This window comes from Saccoglossus kowalevskii, chromosome 19 (assembly GCF_978046115.1).
Source record: "Saccoglossus kowalevskii chromosome 19, keSacKowa6.1, whole genome shotgun sequence".
In the NCBI taxonomy this organism is placed as follows: Eukaryota; Metazoa; Hemichordata; class Enteropneusta; family Harrimaniidae; genus Saccoglossus; species Saccoglossus kowalevskii.
Window position 1 is genome coordinate 20,195,793 of NC_140659.1, and position 19,115 is coordinate 20,214,907.

At 35.5% G+C, this 19,115-nt stretch overlaps 1 protein-coding gene and 1 long non-coding RNA gene across 2 annotated transcripts; both read left to right on the forward strand.

Moving 5' to 3' along the window:
• Positions 1-342: 342 nt before the first annotated feature.
• On the forward strand, positions 343-3,399 carry LOC146730616 (uncharacterized). The gene is made up of 3 exons (XR_014927425.1): positions 343-432; positions 2,459-2,654; positions 3,092-3,399. It is a non-coding gene; the product is annotated as an uncharacterized LOC146730616 (long non-coding RNA).
• Positions 3,400-12,536: 9,137 nt separating this feature from the next.
• On the forward strand, positions 12,537-19,115 carry LOC100376511 (uncharacterized). The gene is made up of 8 exons (XM_002733407.4): positions 12,537-12,690; positions 15,028-15,135; positions 16,571-16,634; positions 16,743-16,906; positions 17,101-17,505; positions 18,244-18,392; positions 18,486-18,686; positions 18,842-19,115. The coding sequence occupies exons 2-8, from the start codon at positions 15,070-15,072 to the stop codon at positions 18,903-18,905; spliced, it is 1,113 nt and encodes a 370-aa protein (XP_002733453.2). The 5' UTR covers positions 12,537-12,690; positions 15,028-15,069; the 3' UTR covers positions 18,906-19,115.

Below are 19,115 nucleotides of genomic sequence, written 5' to 3' on the forward strand. Positions count from 1 at the left end.
CACTGCTATGTTTTGAGAGTTTGAGTAGAGATGACAAATTTAACATCAAAAAGACGTTGAAAACTGCATTTTTATAATTTTATTCGGCGAAATACACACCACACTGAATGGCAGACTTGACTCTACTTCTATGATGTCTCAATCTGATTAAAATAAGATCCTGGTTGGCTTAATTTTTTTTTAATTTTTTTTTTTTTATATAATTACTATAATTATTATTTATTTTAATTATTTTTGACGTTACAATTATTTTGCTGCAAAAAATGGTTTTGTTCGTGAAAGCCACCTTGATCTGAACAACCCGCATAGGAACTCTCGTTCCAGAACCAGGCCTACACAGAGCGTCTTACAAAGCGTGTTTTGCGCAAGCGTAGAACTCCTGATGAAAAAATGGCTGACCACACATGTACTGCTGCAGAGGTGAAGTTCGAGGTAGGTTTATGCGTGTTTCGATGAATTTCGTAATTGTTACTGACAAACAATCGTTGTTTCCTTGCATACTTCACATATTGTCTTGTTTGTAGCTGTTGTCCTGCAGCGTAACTTTAGCTTCTCAGACTTGAAACTTTAAGATTACTAGTAGTACGCCCGTAGGATGCGTGCCTTGGCAGAACTTGCTGTTAGTTTGTTGACACACGTTAACCCGAAGATTTCAGAACGCACTCGCATTCATCTGTTTTATATGTTTTCGTAATGTCATTTCGTAATGTCATTCAAGTCAGCCAATTTTCGCCTGAGTCGCAGCATTTTCAGTATCTTCTACTTTGGTCTACGATATCTATAGTGAGCAAATTTATAGCAGTATTTGTCATTATTTTGATTTTTCGCATATAAAGGTCAAATGGCGTCGACAGTGTTGTGTGAACGTTTCGTAGTTTTTTTGTGGACATTGCGTATGAAAATTTGATATACTCACGCAATTAACGATTGAAGTCATTTAATATTCAACAGGAAGCTGCAATAACTTGCATACGTTTTGTCGCAATTGTGGAGATTATTTAAAGATAGACAGTACTGATGTTATGTCATTATTTGAAGCTTGGCAGGCAGAGCACTTCCTGTTGTCCAGCCAGTTCAACCCTTACAAGAGCTTACTTGAACAAATACAACATTAGCATACCTATAACCAAAAGGGTATTTTCATAGATATTTAAAAGGGAAAAATTAGGTAAATTTGATTATCTACCCTAAATTACCAGACAAAAACTAAAATTTTGCAAAGCTTGATGAGTAAAATCCAGGGGATGTTGTCAATTTAATCCAGGTCCGCCCAGTTTTTGATGTTTTTTCTTCTTTTTTATTCAATATACACAAGTCGCAAATTACTAGTATTTTGTATTACTGCATCTGACAATGGCTAGTGTTTACCAGTACTGTCAATCTTTAACCAAAAAAAAAAGGAAATAAACTAGGATCTCACTAATACTACTCCCTGTCACAATCCCTCTATCCTCATTTCCAGACCAGGGATAGAGGGACTATTCTCTAAGACAGACCGGAAACGGAAACGAGACAAAAACAAAAGATTTTTCAAGTTAGCGTGGGGGAAATAACGTTGCTAAGTATTATCGTCAAGGAAAGCTATTGTTTAAGCTACTGTAAAATGACTAATTTTCACTGGGTTTAAATTTCACTGATTTACCATTTCAGGCATATTCAGTGGGTTTTAAATTCACGGTTTCGTCATTTAGATAATGTGTTCTATGCTAAATTTTACATATTCACTGTGTTTTAGTTTAGCGCACTTTTCTAGTCAGCGAAATAAGCTAAATTAAAACCCAGTGAATAATTACCCCCTTTACAGTAGTCTGTGATTGGTTGCTGGCAATGTTTGGGGGATTTTGACCAGTTTGTGACGTAGGCTTGTCTTAGAGAATGTGTACATCTCACACTACCTGGTATCTTGTAACATTTAATAAAATAATAAACATCCCCTTATGGTAAAGTCACATCAGTTTATTTGATTACAAAGTTAAGCCCCCAAACAAATGTATCTGACCAATGCTCATCTGTTCTATAGTAGTCAGAGTTATCTTTCAATTCGTGTTATTGTCTTATTAAAAACCTGGTAATACACTGCTCGAGTGGTATTACTTATACCGGTACATGACTGTGACCTATGTTATTTTTTTACTATTTAATTTTAATGTCTGTGAGAAGTCCCACACAGTTGAAAGAAGAACAAAAATTGGCTATAAAGTATCTTTTAGGTAAAAATGATGTACTTGCAATTCTGCCAACTGGATATAGGAAATGTTTTCAATGTTATAATCACCAACTGATGGAGCAATCATAATTGTATCACCTTTGGTGTCCCTGATAAAAAACCAGGTATGTACCTAATAAAATGATTTTAGTAGAATTCTACTTTACTTCCCCCTAAAAAAAATAATTCAATTGATTGATACAAACTTGATTAATTACAAATTAATGTTAATGTGCTCCTTTTTTTCTTTAGATATTTTTCATCAGAAATTGTGGTTTGTCAGCAGCAACAATAACAAAATTATATCTCGATGCTGACCTGCCAAAATATATTTTTGGTCGCCAAAGGCTTACTTAAAGAATACACAAAATATTGAAATGTTATAGGAAAAACATGGTAACAAGATCATTTTATTAGTGGTTGATGAAGTTCATACAGTTCCAAAGTGGTAAGTATATCACTGATTAACAACACATTGTACCACAGCGTTTTAGAATTTGTTGTTTAAAGCCATAACCATCGAATATGAGATCAAAGCATAGGCATCATCAAATTTGCTACAAATTAAAGCGAGAGGATTGTCACCTGTGCACATGCAGGAATTGAGTCCCAAGTGATGATAAACAACACGTTAAAAATGTGTAGGCTTATGAGTAGATGCTTATTTGTGAACAATGACACGCTATGGCCATCTGCCATGCGCAGGTGATTATTCTCTACTTTAAACTACACGCATAACTATTTGATTTGCCAAAACTGCCCAATTTGTGACAGCCATGGTACAAATTAGTTAAATAATGCTTTACAAAAATTTGTTCACACTCCTTCCAAGTTTCAAATCCTCAAGTTACACATGTTGAGTATCTTCATTTTTGCTCATTACAGGGGAAAGCAGACTATTGCTCAAAGTAACAAAGGCAGGCGCAAAGAGCAGGAATGTGCACTTAGAGAGTATTTTTCCTATTTAGGAGAACTATGATCCTATTTTCCTGATGTGCATTGACCGCAACAGCATCCAAATTGTTACAGTCACAGATCAAGGACAGTCTCCATTTCAGACTGTAATAATATAAATGTTTGTCCCAATAAGGCTAATGTTATATATGGTGTTTTGAAAATTGTATGTGATATCCCCTCAACTTTTTACTGGATGGTTAATAAATTGAGAGATGAAACTGACCAGTTTCCACGTACACTTGTCTACTGTTCATCACTTGATTATACATCTAGATTATATGATTACCTTGAAGGGGAATATCCTGCCTCAATTTCTTACATTGGGATGTACCACGCGAAACTGATTCTGTGGTATAAGAGTCTCACTTAAAAGAAATGACGAAAGTGTCGCATACAGAGTTGCATATTATTTTTTGTACAACATCTCTTAGAATGGGTATTACCGGGTAATTGATATGAAAAATTTTCATCATGTTATTCACTATGGTCCTTCATTTTATATAGAGTTGTATGTACAGGAATTTGGGAGAGATGACAAACCATCTCATTTCGTTATTAGTCCCCGTTCGGACGTCTGGAGTCGTATCTCAGAGTCCCTTGGACCGATTCCGTTCATTCTTTGCATGTGCCTAGTACTTTATGTGGGACATATGCACATGCAGTGGTTTAGCGATTCGATTCAAAATGGCTGATTGGCAGCCATCTTGTTTTTTGAAAATGTTGTATTTTGGACATGCTTTGTCAGTTTTCATTCAAACTTGGTACATAGATTATACATGTTAGGATACATGTCCATGATGATTTATTTCACAATTGGATCAAAGATGGCCGACTGGCAGCCATCTTGTTTTTTGAAAATGACGTATTTTGGACATGCTTTGTCAGTTTTCATTCAAATTTAGTACATAGATCATACATGTTAGAATACATGTCCCCGACCGTCCGTGAGTTCCTGAGTCTGTCCGTGCGTCAGTCTATCCAACGTCATATTTCAGAATCCTGTGGACCGATTCCGTTCATTCTTTGCATGTGCCTAGTACCTCATGTGGGACATATGCACATGCAGTGGTTTAGTGATTCGATTCAAAATGGCCGACTGGCAGCCATCTTGTTTTTTGAAAATGTTGTATTTTGGACATGCTTTGTCAGTTGTCATTCAAACTTGGTACATAGATTATACATGTTAGGATACATGTCCATGATGGATCAAAGATGGTCGACTGGCAGGCATCTTGTTTTTGTTTTTTTATGCGGTATCTTGGACGTGCTCTGTCAGTTTTCATTCAAATTTGGCACATACATGTACTTTATACATGTTAGGATGCATATCCATGACAATTTGTTTCAAAATCTGGTCAAGGATGGCCGATTAACAGCCATCTGACTTTTTGGCCTTACTACTATGTTTCCACAATTTATGTACCATTTTCATTCGTATTTGGCACATACATCATACATATCAGTGTGTTTCATAATCAGATCAAAGATGGCTGAATAACGGCTGTTTTTATTTTGGCCATATTACTATGACACGGAACACATGTTTTGATGTAAATAAACAATCTGTTGTATACGCCACTTGGAACTCAAGTTTCAAGGACACGCTCGCGACAACCCCTCCGCTTTAATATGACGAGCTCAAAGAGAACTTAACGGGGACTGTGTCATTTTCAATGACTTGTTTTGTATCATACTGAAGAAACACAATGTATGCAGACGGGTGAAACTTTATGAAGATTTTTCTTCAAGTCTGGAAATAAATCAATTGAAAGACAAAATATTATATCACAGTTGTTGTGATATTTGTGTATCTAAGTGTTCATGTGGACATGGCAAAGATGAGAGTAGTTATATTGAAAGACATCTTATTCATTACTGTGCTGATACAGATAGTGATAGTGTTAGCAGTGACAGTATAGAGTCTATTGCAATAATTGAGAATAGCTCATCAAGCACTGGTACAGAGGACTGAATGTGCCATTGATAATAGCAGTGCGAAGTTGGTATAATCAGATTGGCATTGTATTTTATTGTCATCTGATTAAAAACATTTAAAGAATAAGCATTTTCATAATGTTATTCAGTGGTAAACAAGAATTGATCACAATGTCATAATTGTAAAGTGTGACATGAGGATCTCTAGATTCAAACAAATATCTCTGAATATATGAAAATTCTTATTTTGGGGATATTTTTAATCCAATGTTGATACGATGCCAAGTAGATTTTGACAAACTTCAATAATAAATAACTAATTAAATTTGTAAAACCTTTTTTTTTACCCATTTTGTCCTCAGTATGAGTCAGACATGTTATTTGTGATTGACTACAGAAATTGTAGTTAAAAGCTCTATCTTGCATATGTTGGCGATCCGCTCCGCTAGGATTGCCCTTATAATCACTTTTGTCGTTTTGTGTGTGTGTGTGTGTGTGTGTGTCTGTGTGTGTACATTTCCAGTGTTCACTATTATTTCTTCTGTGATTTTTTTGGCTTGGCCGATTTCGTTCAAACTTGGCAGGTAGGTCACACCTTAACCCTAGTTATAAGGAAAAATCTGAAAAAAATTTTTGGCCTACCGTTGCCATAGCAACAGCCAAAAAACTGATTTTTGGATAGCTTCACGCCAAATGTATCTCCTCCTACAAATTTGGGATAAAACACTTCAGACATAGCTCATTCTACTCAGCTTGAGTGTGGGCACAAAGTTACCATTTGAATTTTTGATATCTGTTTTCATTAACGAGAAATTTGACCCTAAAGTTGGGGTAACTTTTCACCAGCAACGGCTTTTAACTCCTCTGTGATTGTTTCGGCTCGGCCGGTTTTGTTCATACTTCACAGGTAGGTCGTGCCGTCACTAATTGGAAAACAATCCTGGCCCACCATTGTCATTGCAACATCCAAAAACTGATTTTTGAATACTTTCGCCCCAAATGTATTACCTCCTACCAGTTTTATCGGTGTCGCTGGGTGTATATGATAAAGGGAAGTTGTGCAACCAAATTTGCCGAGTTCGCAGTTTTTCGCCAATAAAAAAATAACTAAGGCAACAACTCACGGTTTTTCAGCATTTTTGTAATAAAGACATTATTCTCCATCAATAATCCTCCCAAAACAGGAACATTTCTACTAATTCTTGTGTTTTTTCGACGTTTTTCGAAAAACCTGCGATTAGGCTGTGAAAGTAGAACATTCCGGAGGGGGCGAAATGGAAAATTATTTAACGCGTAAAAATAGAACGCGTATTTTGACCTCTATGCGGTCGTCGCCAAAGAGCCCCGCGTCCATCGCCTGGCAATGCTCTTCCGTTTCACCAGTTGCGTTTTTTTGACTAAAATTTGGGCAGTACTGTCAGTCACGAAAATTGATGAATACATTAATACACATAAAATATGAATCACGGGCTAATTCAATGGTCACCGAACACTCCACTACTAAACAATCTGTGGCAAGATAGTAGCGTACTGTATATTTGACCCAGATTTGACAAGCGTGGTACAGTTTTTTGCGCGTGTCCGTAATAACGCGCACAAAGGATTGTGGGACAGAGTCCTTTATTTGCTGGCATTCTTGACTTTTGACTGCAGTTCTTTTTATGCTATCGCAAAACGGTTGGAAATAATAAATGTAACAGCAGAATACTCCTAGCACAGTCACTCTACTAGGAGAGAGTAACTGTGGTCCTAGTACTAAACTAAGTGACTTCTAAAGACTGAATGGTGTTTGCGAACTTCGTATTAGTTATAAACCGACGTCAGCTTCACGTTTATGTCACCATGGAAACAGCCAAAAAACATGTTGCTTGTTTTTGAGCGGAGCGGATCGCCAACCAGCCTACCGGCTTGTATTATTACTTGTAGTACAAAATTTCCTTTATTGGATCTGTCCCCAAGCTGGGAAAACATGTACAGAGAGAGATATCAGTTATATTTTTTTAATAAATTATTAACAATTGCCAATGTGTCTTAATTGCTGTGAAAACAGTTTTATATTTTGTTTCCTACACACATTTAGAACTATAAAACCATGTACCTAGGGTGATCCTTGTAGACAATACAACTGCATTTTATTTTTTGACCAAAAATTGATTCTAACAGGCTAAAAACATATCATATCAGCCCTGCTGGGCACAGCCAACCATTTTTCAATCCAATAATTTCATCTGTATTCCGGAGAATATTTTTTTCTGGTGTATCCACTGGCAAGGTTTCCAGCTTTATTCAAAAACTCCTTTTTAAAACCAAAGCTACATACGACATAGTAGCTAACAATCTGAAACTGAAAAACAAAATTAATAATTAGCTCACTTGTATTTACAGCTCCAATTCACGTTACGTCACGATAAATTATTCAATTATGGCGGCAAACACTGGGATTTCTCTGTAGTTTTCCTATTTTCCGCGGTTTTCTTCGTGAAATCGACCAATTTCGAACCATCGTCCTCAAAATAATTGATGAAAAAGTTTCGGAACCCATCGACAGTAGAAACTTGAGGCGAAAATAATGAAAAAAACTGCTGTTACGGCCCGCGCTGATTTCAGGTCGGTAAAATCACAGGCGCCTGTGGGTAAAATAGAGCAACTCGCATAGGATAGAACTGTAGCTCTCTGATTTCGCGTTAACACCACGAGGAACGAAATACCCGACAGCGAAACCAACTGAGCTACAGAACTGCAGCTAACCTCCGACGCAAAATAACAAAAAGTGATTGAATTAGATCCATCATTACGAATGAATACAAACAAAATTGCTTTAATTTTCACAATATCATGTCATACATACACTGTCAGTTGACTAAAGTTGTCTGTCGTTTTTTTTTTTTTACCAAGAAACAAATCTATAAATACACAATATACTTACCAATAACAACTCCGAAATCTTCACGCTGACGAAAAATCAATTGGCGACCATAACAAAAACAATTACACTCGCGTAATCTTGCACATGTTGCAACGAATTTGATTGGCTGCTGTTTTTCTCGTAAATTGCGAGACTGGAACGAGAGTTCCTATGCGGGTTGTTCAGATCCAGGTGGCTTTCACGAACAAAACCATTCTTGCAGCAAAATAATTGTAACGTTAAAAAATAATTAAATTAATTTTTAATAATAATTAAAAATAAATAATAATAATTATAGTAAATAATTAAAATAAATAATAATTATAGTAATTATATAAAAAAAAAAAAATTAAGCCAACCAGGATCTTATTTTAATCAGATTGATGATGTGTGTGTGTGTGTGTGGGGGGGGGGGGGTGAAAACTCTGAAAAAAATGTTTGGCCCACCGTTGCCATACCAACAGCCAAAAAACTGGTTTTTGCATAGCTTCGCGCCAAATGTATCTCCTCCTACAAATTTGGGATAAAACACTTCAGACATAGCTCATTCTACTCAGCTTGAGTGTGGGCACAAAATTACTATTTGAATTTTTAATATCTGTTTTCAATACCGAGAAATTTGACCCCAAAGTTGGGGTAACTTTTCACCAGCAACGGCTCGGCTGGTTTTGTTCATACTTCACAGGTAGGTCGTGCCGTCACTAATTGGAAAAAAATCCTGGCCCACCACTGCCATTGCAACATCCAAAAACTGATTTTTCAATACTTTCGCCCCAAATGTATTACCTCCTACCAATTTGGTACACAGTCAGCTGGCATCGGTGTCGCTGGGTGTATATGATAAAGGGAAGTTGTGCAACCAAATTTGCCGAGTTCGCAGTTTTTCGCCAATAAAAATAACTAGGGCAACAACTCACGGTTTTTCAGCATTTTTGTAATAAAGACATTATTCTCTATCAATAATCCGCCCAAAACAGAAACATTTCTACTAATTCCTGTGTTTTTTCGACGTTTTTCGAAAAACGTGCGATTAGGCTGCGAAAGTAGAACATTCCGGAGGGGGCAAAACGCAATAGCCAAATTTAACGCGTAAAAATAGAACGCGTATTTTGACCTCTATGCGGTCGTTGCCAAAGAGCCCCGCGTCCATCGCCTGGCGATGCTCTTCTGTTTCACCAGTTGCGTTTTTTTTACTAAAATGTGGGCAGTACTGTCAGTCACGAAAATTGATGAATAAATTAATACACATAAAATATGAATCACTGGCTAATTCAATGGTCACCGAACACTCCACTACGGTACTAAACAATCTGTGGCAAGATATTAGCGTACTGTATATTTGACCCAGATTTGACAAGCGTGGTACAGTTCTTTGCGCGTGTCCGTAATAACGCGCACAAAGAATTGTGGAACAGAGTTCTTTATTTGCTGGCATTCTTGACTTTTGACTGCAGTTCTTTTTTATATTTTAGAGTAAATGCTTCTGATATGCTCTTACATTGCTTAATATCCGTCTGAAATTCTGGACTGTGGTCATATTTTTCGATTAGGAGTCGTATATTTAAATATCTCACCGTGACTAGTGTTTTGCATTATGAAGTATATTATTATGAAGGTCAACACACTGTACTTTAGGTAAATATTTATCATTTCGTTATTTCATTATTTCGCTTTCCAGCATTTACAGGAAACGCTTCATTTTAGAAAATGCTATCGCAAAACGGTTGGAAATAATAAATGTAAAAGCAGAATACGTCCTAGCACAGTCACTCTACTAGGAGAGTGACTGTGGTCCTAGTAATTAACTAAGTGACTTCTAAAGACTGAATGGTGTTTGCGAACTTTGTATTAGTTATAAACCGACGTTAGCTTCACGTTTATGTCACACCATGGAAACAGCCAAAAACATGTTGCTTGTTTTTGAGCGGAGCGGATCGCCAACCAGCCTACCGGCTTGTCTGTATGTGTGTGTGTGTGTGTGTGTGTGTGTGTGTGTGTGTGTGTGTGTGTGTGTGTGTGTGTGTGTGTGTGTGTGTATGTGTGTCCGTCTGTTCCACTGATATCTCAAGAACCATACATCAGTTTTTGATGAAACTTGGTGCATAGATGCTCTGGGCCAATGCGCAGATTTGATTAGGTTTTGGTAAAAATCCATGCATATTAATTTCCTAATTTGCATGATAATTAGCTGATTTTTAGCTGTTCCATGACTGTTCCACTGATATCTGAAGAACCACTCATTGGATTTTGATGAAACTTGGCACACAGATGCTCCAAACTAATGCGCAGTTTTGGGTAAAAATCTGTGCAATATTAATTACCTAATTTGCATAATGATTAATAAATTTTCGGCTTTTCCACTGATATCTCAAGTACTAATCATCACATTTCAATAAAATTTGGTACATAGATGTCATAGGACACTGCACAAACCTGATAGTTTTTAGGGTAATATCAGTATATATTAATTACCTAATTTGCATAATTAATTAATTTTCAGCTTTTGATATTTCAAGTAGTAATCATCACATTTCAATGACACTTGGTACATAGATGTCATAGGACACTGCACAGACCTGATAGTTTTTAGGGTAATACGAGTACATATTAATTACCTAATTAGCATAATTAATTAATTTTCAGCTTTTGATATTTCAAGTAGTAATCATCACATTTCAATGAATTTTGGTACATAGATGTCATAGGACACTGCACAGACCTGATAGTTTTTAGGGTAATATCAGTATATATTAATTAGCTAATTTGCATAATTAATTAATTTTCATCTTTTGATATTTCAAGTAGTAATCACATTTCAATGAAATTTGGTACATAGATGTCATAGGACACTGCACAGACCTGATAGTTTTTAGGGTAATATCAGTATATATTAATTAGCTAATTTGCATAATTAATTAATCTTCAGCTTTTGATATTTCAAGTAGTAATCATCACATTTCAATAAAACTTGGTACATAGATGTCATAGGACACTGCACAGACCTGATAGTTTTTAGGGTAATATGAGTACATATTAATTAGCTAATTTGCATAATTAATTAATTTTCAGCTTTTGATATATCAAGTAGTAATCATCATATTTCAATGAGACTTGCTACATAGATCTTCTAGGATTATGCAGACACCTGATTAGTTTTAATTGGATATTAATTACCTAATTTGCATAATGTTCCACTGATATATAAAGAACCACAAATTGGATTTTAATGAAACTTTTAAAGAGAACTATGCAGAACCCCAATTAGTTTTTGGTAAATATTTATGCTTATTAATCACCTAATTAACATAATTAACACTGTTATCTCAATTACTGATCATCATATTTGAATAAAATTTGGTACATAAATTCTCTAGGACAATAGACAGGCCTGATTAATTTTGATTAATATTAATTCTCTAATTAGCATAATAATTCATAATTTTTTTGTTCTGTTCTGTTCAGACAGGCCTGATTAATTTTGATTAAAATTAATTCTCTAATTAGCATAATTCACAATTTTTTTGTTCTGTTCTGTTCATATTAGTTACCTGATTTACATAATTAGTTTTCAGCTTTTCCATAAATATCTCATGTACAAGTAATTTTGAATTAATTTTTAATGTGTCTTCAATACTCTCAGCACACGGGAGTTCTTTCTAAGCTTTCTTTGATTATAATTTTATTCGGTGAAAATACACAACACACTGAATTGCAGACTTGACTCTACTTCTATGATGTCTGACTTTGCGGTTCATTTATTTTGCCATTCTGTGCAAAATATCGTGCACTGTGTGTGGTTTGCACTGTACAACGCAAAACGTGTCGATCTCGGAAGTTTCAGTTGAAAGTCACGTGGCCAAATCAAACTAAGAATGCCTACGGTGTCGACCATTGACGCCGTCGGCGTCCTTCTGTGCAGATACAACGCCTTGTCTAGGGGTGCAATGCGTGAAACACAGTGAAAACGTTTCAAAGGGGGGGGTGTATTCGAGGTGCCGAATATTATAACGAAACAGTTTTTAATTTTTTCTAAAAAAAAAAATTAAAATCCATATTCGTATTACGAGGTACTATCATATTAAACAGTAGAATGCCCTTAATTATAGCAATGAATCACGATTCGGAGTCAGTATTTCAAACGAAATGAACCATACCCCGGGCGCACTCGAATTGGTGCATAAGGACCCATGCTCAAACATTTGCAAAAAAATGACAGGTAGACCTGACTTTCTGTCACGCGTCTTTGTGTTGCAGTATGCAGCAGAATATGACTCATATATTATTTAAAATCTCGCGACAACTTCGAAGAAATCCGCCACTAGTATTTTCTCTGAAATCACGTGACACAGCTTTGGCGACTGGTATTCAAGTTGAAGCAATCGACAATGCGGAAGAAGTCAGAAATATAAATTAAATGTTAGATGACCTTGCTCTCTGTAATATCGAACATAGTAGCTACTGTGGATAACAATGACAGTGAAGTGAAATTTTGTCAAATGAATTTGATCCCGAACCATCTAACCTCACTCCACGCGAGATCTCGTCACAAATTGGAAATCCCCGATTATACTTATTGCTCTGAAATAGATTCTGTATCGTGTTTGCATTCGCGCTAAGCTATATAAAGGTTGTACGTGTTGTCGAGGAGCGGATACCGGGTAACTCCTACTCTTAGGCCTAGTATCAGGTAAGATTAAAAACATTACTATTGCCGACTATTGATAGTGCTTGTATTCGGGACGTGATTCCAGGACGAGGTGTATGGGTGATAGAAAAGTGCCAATGATGCCTCAACCAGACCGGGGGGGGAGACTACTTCCACATTAAATGGGTAAGGGTGTGCAGCCCACCTCTCGTAAACCATACTCACTTCTAAACCATTTTTTTCAATTTATATACCCATTTCTAAACATTCTAAATTTCTAAAGTGTTTTCAGCAAAAAAAACACCCAGCTCACAACTTTCGCAACCAGTGAGCGCATCCGGGCGATGCATTTTATTCAGCCTTTTCCAGTATATGGCTTTGAATATAAGGACCTCTGAAAAAGTAAATAAATGCCACACACTTCTAAACCAAACCATTGATAAATGACTACCCACTTCTAAACAAAATAACGTGAAATGACACCCCAGTCGGGCGGCACAAATACCCGTATTGCACTTCTATGCAAGTAACAGCAAATGTTGATACTCCATTAGAAAATTGCGAGACCCGCCCCTGGAATGTACACAGGCACTAAAAATAACAACAGAGATTGATAGTGAAACTGACAACAGTGTCTGGAATAAACGACTTTGGGTGCCACATTTCTAGACTGAGCTAGTAATAGAATGACAAGCCCGCCCGCGCCTCAAAACCCTGCATAGATAAGGGGCAACTTTTTTGATTTTTTTTAAACTGCTGTTGATATCAGCCCACATAATTTTTAGTTTCTAAAATCCTCCCCCAGCCAACGCTCGCAGAGTTTTGGAATGTTCCACACTAATCTACACACTATAGGGGAAGGGGCAGTTGCATGACACGATCGACTGAAAATATCGTCTCATTTGCATACATTAATATTCATGTAATGAACATATCGTAAAGCTATGTCAAAACTATGCTTTCCGACAGCCAACATGGTAATTCTATATCCACTGATTCTATCGTTACGAGCTGAGGTTTTATCAGTACAGCATTCTTTTGATAGCAACCACTTTTTTATTTGATATGATCATCGCAAACTTGCACATAGTGTTTTCAATAACTTTTACCGGTAACTGTTTACCTAATTAGTATGCATTTAGTATGCGTAGTTTGAAATGGAACAATTTTGAACGCAATAAAATCACACATAGAATTCACTCCTGCTAGAAATTAGTAGCGCCAAACTAGTTGTCAGTTGAATTGTTTTGCAATAAATACAATTTTAGGGCCGGTTTTCAAGTTTCGTTGAGGATTATTCTGTAAAGAAATCGCTGAAATGATTTTATCTGCTCATAAAAAAAGTACGTTGTTGTTTCCACGATAGCCTGCGGACAAGTGATGTTCTTCCCAGATTGGGTGGCGCCCTATCTTTTGCCTTTAGTGGAACTTCTCTATTGTAGTGGAACACAAACGCGTGAACGATTGTGAAGGGGGCGCAATAGTTCTTCGTGCGGCGCATTCAAATATTCCTTTCGACTTTCATGTACGCCGCTAATGATAAATTACGGCTTTCTCCATCCAACGCGGGTCAACTCAGTGAAGATTATATATTATTAGAAAGAATGGTACAGTATCCATTTGTTTATATATTTATTACGTATATTATTCCACTAATATCTAGTTACTTAATTTCACATTAAAATTATTCTACACATCTTTTGGAGCATATGCAATCACTGATCTCCCACTTTTCCTAACGCCCTTGATTCAGAATAGACAACTGGATTGACTATAACTATTTACGTGGTTTTCCACGATGTGCCACAAAGCCAATCAGATTCTGGTTGATATGCCTACGCACACGCACAGGAGCGTATATTCATCCGCGGTGACGTAACGGTGTTCGTACTGATTGGTCAACGGCAGTTTTCAATTTTTTTTTATTTTTTTTCATTTTTATAAACCGTAGACGGCTTTTCTGAAGCACTGTGTAATAAACCCCCTTTAAGGCACAACATCAACACTTTCCTATAATAAATTGTATAATTATGTTTTATCGTGAACAAAAAAATATTGTGTTATAAAACAGTATTCGTTATATGTAAAATCATATGCATTGTTATCAAAACATTGGTCATGTCATGATAAGTAATAGTCAAGTGTTACAGTATTTATTAACAGCATCGATCAACAATATTCAAAATTACATTTGTTCGTTCATATTGCTTATTTACAACTGTGCTGTGCAAATCTGTGACCTCGGGACTATCGACGATCTCCCACTAGCAAAGATTTGTTCTACACACATTAATCAAGTGTCATCTGTACCGTTATATATGTGTTATCCTATTCAACTTCTCCTAACACAGTTTCACTTAACATGTTTTATTTCTTCAGATTAGAATCTATTTGCTGTTGTTACATATATGATATAGTAAAATGGCACATGCTTCAAATGATGACTTCAGCGGCTACAGACAGAGGATTACACCTGAGTACATTGAGGTATGTACATTTAGTCATGAAAGCGTCAAGTTTATATATTCTTTCAGTTATGACGAATCTTCAGATTTACGTTTTACACTTTTGGGCATCCTGCGTTCACAAAATATTAATATTAATAACAATAAGCTGATCTAGGGAACTCAAGACTCAATTATCACCCTGCGTGACAGATTAAGGTAGCGAGACTATTATTTGCATACTTGTTTTCATCTTCTAATTGTGACTAAATGACTACAAATAGACCCGGGAAAGTATATATTTTTAGAATCGCCAGACTTCAAGCTTTTCACAAGTGTATTTTGCATGCCCGTGTCTGCATTCTACGACGCGTTACTCAATCAAAGGTGAAAAATTACTTTTTCTGTAAAAAAAATAATTACGCATTTACGCTGGCGATAAGAAGTATTTTTTTCACTTTTCCTAGTTGTTCAATAGTCTGGTAAATTGAATGTGTCTGGTCAGTTTTATTCAAGCAACGCGTTTTAAAAAATAGTGTGCTGAATTTCAATTACTGTTTTAGTCACATTGCCCCCAACTCAAACCACAACTCGTTGGTAAATAATCGATGAAATAGTTTGTCTGGACACATTCAAGTTCCTCTCATTGTCACCTTAAAGCTGTGAAAATTTGGTGTTAATCCGACGACAATAAGTATACGTTATTTTTTGTTAAAGACCTTGTATTTTGAAAAACATAAACTCCTAGAAAACGTCCATGAAGTAACAGCAAAGATTTTCAAGCTTGTTTATCGGCACAATCAATTTGTTTTCCCATCAAGGTCTGTTTTATCATGTGTAGGGGCATCCAAATGTGTAAGGCTATTAGAAACCAAAAAATAAAGGAATGGGATAGCTATAATTGGATAAATTCGGCATATGAAAACACCAAAATCAATGATTTTTTTCAGTGGCTGTGTGACCTTGTGTCTGACACATTCATATGCAAATGCTAATCTGTGAAATAAACAGGGGCGGAGACAAACCACTTGAATGTTTGGAAACACTCATTGTGTGTCAGATAGCTACTGATAACACATCCTAACATTGCTTTGTCTTGAGTTTATCTTTGAAACTTATAGGCACACAGATTAAACCTGTATTGTTGATTTTGGAAAACACTACTGAGGCTGCCTTGCTTCCCTTCAGAAATTCTACATTTTAACCAACTTACATGACATTCTATGTTACGTTGACTTTATCAGATGAAAGTTTATAGTGCATTTCATCAATTAATAAATAAATGTGAAAATCGTAATTTTCAACACAAATAATAGTCTCGCTACCTTAAATGAAAATAGTTTATGGTTTTACTATGTTTTTATTTATTTATTTATTTATTTATTTATTTATTTATTTATTTATTTATTTATTTATTTATTTATTTATTTATTTATTTATTTATTTATTATAAATTGTTCTTATAAATTGTTCTTTAGAAACAGAAGAAAAGATTGTTGGAGCTAAAAGAAGAAATTAGAACAAAACCAGACGAATCAAAGGGTAATTATTAAATACATACGTACATAAATATATATGAAACACTTTGTGACACTGCATTGAAATTATAAATAATATAATGTAAACATAACAAACATGCATATTTTCCAGACAATTTGATAAAACTGCTACCGACATTAATGGAACTTGGTATTGATAATGGTGGAATGAGTTACCAGATGGTGGATGAGCGGAGAAGCAGACTTGATTCTTATCAGACAACGTTAAACGAGATTGATGGGTTTCCTTTGCCTGACTTTAATGACAGGGAACGGGTGTGTAACCATTCACCTAATTAGTGAATAGTTTATCAAACATAACAACAGTTATGAGAAATTACGGTAATGAGAAATAGATCTTGTAATGATGTCAAGGTTCTTGCAATCAATTTTACTTTAATACTAAGGTTGTTACGTATTAATAACAAGATTACAAAAGCATCTACCATGTATTATGCATTTCATTTTAGAGGGAAACCTATTGCGAAAGTGTAAGTAAATGGTTCACTAAGAAATATAAGAATATCAAACAACTATTCTTTGGAGGAAACATGACTGCTGAGGACAGTGAAGATGTCTATAATGAAGTGTGGAATAAACTTCAGCGAGAAGAAGTACAGAGTGCCCTTGAATACCTTAAAACCCAGGTCCGTGACTCCAGACAAAAGTACCTGAAACTAGCCATCACAAGTCAAGCTCGATCGTGCTTTCTCGCTTTTGGTATGTTTCTTTATGAGATGTACACCACCCATGAAGCCATTGGTGATTTACACAATAAATTAACTGGTAGAGTTGACCAGCGAATAACCGATGTTAAGAAAGAAATAGAGAAGCTAATTAAGGACACAAAGCAATGCTCAGATAACTTTAAAAAGGTAGGATTTAATCTCTCTACATCTCCTGTTTAGTATACATCTTAACAATTTATAATTTATTGCCGATGTCAGTTTCAATATATTTTTATTTTTAAACTACAACCAACAGGCAAAACACCAAATTTTAGACTTGCAAATAAAATATTTCACAAATAAACACAAGAAATTACTTTCTCAAAAATGCGACTACTGTGTTTTTGAAAACTACCCGTAATAAAAATTGTTAAAAATATCAATTGCGTAATTTATTAGTTCACGTGGAAAGTAATATTTTTTGACATTTACTCGACATTTTAGGATATTGAAAAACGAGCACAATCTCGTACGACGAGGTGCAACATGTATTAAATGAATTTCCGATAAAAGACAGAATTGTGATATGAATGGAGGAATTTGTACAACAAGTACAAGCCAAGAAAGAATTTTTCAACGTATTTTTCAAGAATATAATAAATTTGACCTGATACATAAACCTTTTATAAATTTACAATCTATTTTGCCCATTGCTCAACATTTTGGACCAACATTTTTCACACAGTTTGATCGAAGTGAGTCGATACTGTTTGATACTATACCCAAGTTTGATATAGTATTAGTTTGGATTACTCAAGTAATCACCCACACAAGGAAAATGATTAATGACAAACAGAAGATCCTTCACATATCCTCTCTCCATTACAATTTCAGACGTAGACAAAAAACTATATCAATGCAATACTTGTATTTGTATATTTATAGACCGGGAAACCGTCGATTCCATTTGACTCATTGATTGGTGACTATAACCGTGTGAAACAGAAGATAGAACAATTAGCACGTGACCTTTTAGGCATGCAAAGTGAGATGAAACAAGGAAGAATGAAGCATGGGTTTGGTGCAGCAGTAAAGTAAGTACTGGCAATCCAATGATTGGTGGTTATCAGGCAGGTTAAAAACAGCGAAATATTTCACCTTATCTGATTTTGTTGTTTACATTTCAGTGGTATGGAAACTTACAATGCTTACCAACAAGCAAAGATGTCGATGGAGTACCTACCTGGGTGGTGGAAAGTATTGGCTGTCGCAATTCCTATAGCCCGTGGTATAATGACTATGGGTCATGGGATATCTGCTGTCCAGTGTCATCAAGCGCTACAGGCAATAGCTGAACGACTAGATGAGACCGATAAACTTAAACAACTGTAAGAAATCTATTAAGTGTAATTTTATTATTTAAAACATTGTTTTAAGGATGTTTGCAATTCGCTAAATCAAACATTATCGATAATAACATAATATTTAAACTAGATTCACAAGATATAACAAATGAATAAATATAATGCATTTTTTTTTTCAGGCTGGAGGACGGTATGAAAATATTGGATGAACTTTTGGACAATGCCTTGTTGAAATGTACATGATGGACGAGATGGACTTCAGGAGAAGGCCATAAGTAAAACGCACTCGCGAATAATTTTGAAGAAATTAAAACAATTTTACCAGCAATCAAAATACAAGAGGATAATAACAAAATAATCATGTTATCGTGGGGAAAAACTAATCACAAATATTTTTGAAATGTTCAACATTTTTAAGAAATATTAATTGCTGTTATATGCTGCTCTATATAA